Below are 5,020 nucleotides of genomic sequence, written 5' to 3' on the forward strand. Positions count from 1 at the left end.
ATACTTGTAAAATGAGGGTGTTCTACACATATGCCATCTTGTGTTTAACCTCGGAATGATATTAGGAAAATCAATGAAGTAAAACGCATGGTAATACAGTCGATAATACAGTCGGTACAGCATTTTCGAGCATAGATGTAACAAGCGTAGATATAATTTGTTTCACGGCCAACGCGTATGTTGAAGTATTACGCCATTATTGTCGTTATATTAACTAAAATTTTATAAATTTGTGAGTATAACACTGTTAATTCAGATGAGACATATACCTTCAAATTAGTGTAAAGAAAACCAATTAGTTTGGAAGTTACGAGGATTGCGAGCTATGCTAATTTCATGTTTTCAAAGGTTAGACATTCGTGTTGTAACTATTTATTATGGAAAAGACATTTGTGGACTTTTTATAGAAATATTGGCTCGTATTAACGTCGTGGTAATGTAAAATTAAGATAAGAAATCATTCTGTTTCTGGTGTGCACTTTTCTACGCGAGCATGTATAATGATTTGTTTTTAATTGCTTCGCCTTTGGAACATACATTTATTATTTTTATTATTATTTGTATTTGAACGTCATTGGTATGCTAGAAGGACTGTATAAATTGAGCTAATAACTGGATTGAGCGAATAACTATGCAGTCCTGCTTGGAGAAAACAAATATTAAGTTGAACATCTAAATGTCGATAAATCTAATATATGTGACACATTAATATATGTGACATTATTAGTTCTATATTTTAACTTTTATCTTTTTTCTTTCTTTTATTTTACACTTATAATTTATATATTTTAAAGTTTTTCTTACATACTTCTGTTAAAGATAACTAAACATTTTATTTTTTTTAAATATTGTAAGTTATTAGTAAATCTCTAAAAAGAAAAAAGAAAATATTAATATATGATTACTATTGAAATTGCAATTGAAAGAATAGTCTGTTTTATTATTAAGTCTTAATAACAGTGTCATTATAGTTATATTATAAAGTTATAGTATATATAATAAAAAAACCTAGCAATAATACAACAATCATAACATTGCTGCGAGGAATTATGGAATAAGCTTGCAGGGCAATTAAAAATATTTTTCAAGAAGCATTTTTTTAAATTATTAATATATTTTATGAATATATTAACAGATTTTTTAAATTATTAATATAATAATAATAATAACAGTAATAATTATCTTGTTATACAGACTTTGTGTAAAGAATATATTCTATAAAGAGCTTAAAACTTTGCATTTGCATTTTTAAAAAGAATCTTTGTAATAATTTAATTAATAGAATTGAATGTATAATTCATGATCTTTAACAAATGTTATTAATGTTGTTTTTAGACTCACAGTAAAAGTGATATTGCTCTCAGCAAAAGATTATCGTACCTACTACGTCATGGCGCTACAAAGGAAGGCTTAAATATTAAACCAAATGGTTTTGTTGCAGTTAATGAATTATTAAATAAATCACTACATCAGTGTACTACTGACGATATCAAGAGAGTAGTAAAGGAAAATAACAAACAGAGATTTACTCTTAAGATTATTAATGGTATTTTAGAGATTAAAGCAAATCAAGGACATTCTATATTCAAAATCAATGAATTGAGTTTGAAAATACTTGATCACATAGACTTCGATATAATTCATGGCACCTATTTTAAGTACTGGCCAAACATAAGAACAGAAGGTCTATCACGTATGAAAAGAAATCATATTCATTTTGCAAAGGGATTAAATTTTATCAACGGTTTACGTCAAAACGCTGAACTTTTTATTTATGTGAATTTTGGAAAAGCAAAAGAAGATGGCTTAATATTTTTTGAATCTGAAAATGGTGTTGTTCTTTGTGCCGGAAATTCAAAAGGATTTGTGGAAACAAAATATTTTTTGAAAGTGATTACTGCTGATGGTCAAACATTACATTTGAATTAAAAATAATAAAATCTTTCTTTATTAAACAAGAAACGTAACTAAATATAAAATTACGATTATTTCCACAACTTTGAAACATGAATTCTCAATCATATGTTGAATCTTTCAAACATAAAAGTGAACAGATCCCCACGAGCTCAAAATATCAAGTAACAAATTCAGAACAAAAATCATTTGAAGAAGAGCAACCTTATTTACCAGGAAGATCACTTTGTGTTTCACCTTTACCAAAAACTCTTTCGCCAATGGAGTTAGTAAATTTTTTTCGACGATTTGGAACAGTTAAAAGACAACGTTTTGGACAAGATTTCTTTTGGATTGAATATACTGAAAGGTAATAAAAATTTATAATTAATATTTATGATAGAATATACAAGAATAAAATTTCGTCTATCTAGTTTTTGCAAATATTTATATATTGTTCTATTTTTTTGAACATAAATGCGATTACATAATAATATTAGTTTTTTTAGTTATACACATAGAAGTTATATTTTTTTACTCGGTAAAAATAAAGATTTATTATCGTTGGTTCTTTTCTTTTAAATATTAGGAATCTATACAATAAGTTATTTTCTTTTTTTCCCTAATTTTTAGAATAAATATTTATTCTCTTGTTTATAATAATCATTATATTTAAGAAGAAAAAAAAGAACACAAATATTATTAATAATTAGAAGTATGTGAATAAAGGTATTATTCTGTAAAATATTGCATTTATATGCTTTATTATTGCATTGCAGGAATCCTACTAATATTTTAATGAGCAGAACAAATTGGCTACCAAATGAAAAATTATGTATGAGAAGACTGAAGAAAAGTGAAAGTAAGATATACAATTATTATATCTCTTAATAATTTTAAAATAATATTACTTATACACGCTCATTGTATTGCAGCGCAACTACAAAAACCTACTAATTTAGCAGAGTCACAACAAAATGACACTGTTCGGAAAAAAAAAAGATTTGAGAATAAAACTGAAGAAGAAGAAGAAGATCCAATAGGTTACGATCGTATAAAAGATGTTATTGAAAACGAAGTAACATTTGACAACCAATTAGCAGCACTTTTAAATGCAGTACAACTTACTGAAGTTGAATTATCAACAAGATACAATGTCATTTGCTCTCATTTGGATGAAATATTCAGATCGATTTTCCCAGAATGTCGGACATACAGATTTGGTTCAACAGTGGCGCAATTAAGCTTTAAAGAAAGTGATTTAGATATCTACATGTACGTCGGTAAAATCGGTAAGAGATTTTCTAATTTTATTATTGCATGAATAGTATATGAGTCGCATATTTAAATAATGTGTCTGTTTCAGGTTTGCCGCCAAATTATTATAAACCGGATATGCCATCGCATATATGGACGACAATGGTTTTCAAGAAAGTGAGAAGAGTTATGTATAATTTGAAATCTGTATTTACCAACATAATATCAATCCCTAAAGCGAAAACACCTATTATAAAATTCCGTTATATACCGACTAATGTCTCCTGCGATATTTCCTTCAAAAATGGCCTAGGCATCTATAAAAGTGACTTTTTACGGTATTGTGCATTACGCGATCCTCGATTAAGACCATTAATGTTGCTCATCAAGTATTGGGCGAGGCATTTCGGGATTTCGGGTAGTGGAAGAATTTCTAGTTATGGATTAGTATGTCTAATTATTTTTTACCTTCAGCAAGAATCGATTGGTCTCCTTCCGCCTTTACTACACCTTCAGAGAAATTGTATCCCACAGATTTTGAATGGCTGGCAAGTAAATTTTGATGAAAATACTGTGTTACCAGCTATTACCAACAGCAGTAATATTGCAACACTGCTTCACAATTTCTTTACTTTTTACGGTGAATTCAATTTTACCGCATGTGTGCTATGTTTATTGGACGGAAAAAGATATTCATTGCCTGATTTCGCACAGTTAGATAAATTACCCAATTACATGGACAGATATAAAAGTTACATAATGGATAATAATACCAAGAAATTGGATATTTATAAGCCAGTATGTGTGCAGGATCCAATCGAACTTAATCAAAATACAGCCGCAAATACGTCAGATCGTGCATTATTAGCATTTCAACATTGCTGCAAATTTAGCGCTGATGTCTGTTTAACGGCTAGTGAAAATAATTACAATTATTTAATAAATATGTTATTCACTTCAGTACCTCCTCAATTGAAACAGTTGAAAAAGAAAAAGAAGAATTTCAGAAATGTAATAAAGGCTGGTCGTTTTCTCCATGCTGGATTACCAGAAAATTTCGATACACGTACAGATATTACTAATAAAGAGCAATACAAGAAAGATAATTGGTATTTCATCACTTTTAATCTAATAAGAGATATTTTTGAAAAGATTTTTAAGTTGCAAGTCGAGGTACTTCTCGATCAAGAAACAAAGCAACAAAAAGTTGAAATATTATCTGATGTACACACCAAAAGTTATCAAAAAGTAACGTTTCACTGCACAGGGAATAAATGTGTGTGGTACAATAGAAAGAAAAATGGTAGAACTCTTTTGGATCTTCAATTAAGTCTTCTGGAGAAAGAAGCAATTATGTCAGATAAAGTAGTGGAGCAATTAAAAGAACATGATGAAGCAAACAATATAAAGTTAAATTTTATATGTACGTTAGAAAAGGCGGATAATCCTGTAGCGGTGGTCGTAATGCTGAATGATGAGGACAGTCAAAGTTACATTTTTCGACAATTTGAGTGTTTCGTAAATAGTTGGATACCAAAAATAATAAACAAAACATTGCTACACATGCTGCAGTACAAAAAGACCTATGATCAACTGCTATGCCACTACTCATGATGATATTAAAGTCGTATGTTTTTTCGGCACGGACCAAACATTAGCGGTTCTTCCTATGTGTTATTCTGTCGATATTTCGTAATAGAATTCTGATATTTGTCTGATTAGTTCATTTTTACAATTAATAATTTTAGAACATGTATAAAATTCAGGATCCTTAGAAAAAATATACATTACATATATATATAAATATAAATATAAATAATATACATATATAAATATATAAATACGAAGGTAACGGCTATTGTAACAAAAA

At 28.5% G+C, this 5,020-nt stretch overlaps 2 protein-coding genes across 2 annotated transcripts; both read left to right on the plus strand.

Moving 5' to 3' along the window:
- The first annotated feature begins 125 nt into the window (after nt 1-125).
- LOC108755374 (tRNA 2'-phosphotransferase 1) lies at nt 126-2,013 on the plus strand. The gene is made up of 2 exons (XM_018498314.1): nt 126-348; nt 1,336-2,013. Exons 1-2 carry the CDS (start codon nt 337-339, stop codon nt 1,927-1,929), a joined length of 606 nt encoding a protein of 201 aa, XP_018353816.1. The 5' UTR covers nt 126-336; the 3' UTR covers nt 1,930-2,013.
- Nucleotides 1,919-4,880, plus strand: LOC108755371 (poly(A) RNA polymerase, mitochondrial-like). Its single transcript, XM_018498310.1, has 4 exons — nt 1,919-2,263; nt 2,673-2,755; nt 2,829-3,185; nt 3,260-4,880. The coding sequence occupies exons 1-4, from the start codon at nt 2,007-2,009 to the stop codon at nt 4,762-4,764; spliced, it is 2,202 nt and encodes a 733-aa protein (XP_018353812.1). The 5' UTR covers nt 1,919-2,006; the 3' UTR covers nt 4,765-4,880.
- Nucleotides 4,881-5,020: the final 140 nt, after the last annotated feature.

Source organism: Trachymyrmex septentrionalis, unplaced genomic scaffold, assembly GCF_001594115.1.
Source record: "Trachymyrmex septentrionalis isolate Tsep2-gDNA-1 unplaced genomic scaffold, Tsep1.0 scaffold87, whole genome shotgun sequence".
In the NCBI taxonomy this organism is placed as follows: Eukaryota; Metazoa; Arthropoda; class Insecta; order Hymenoptera; family Formicidae; genus Trachymyrmex; species Trachymyrmex septentrionalis.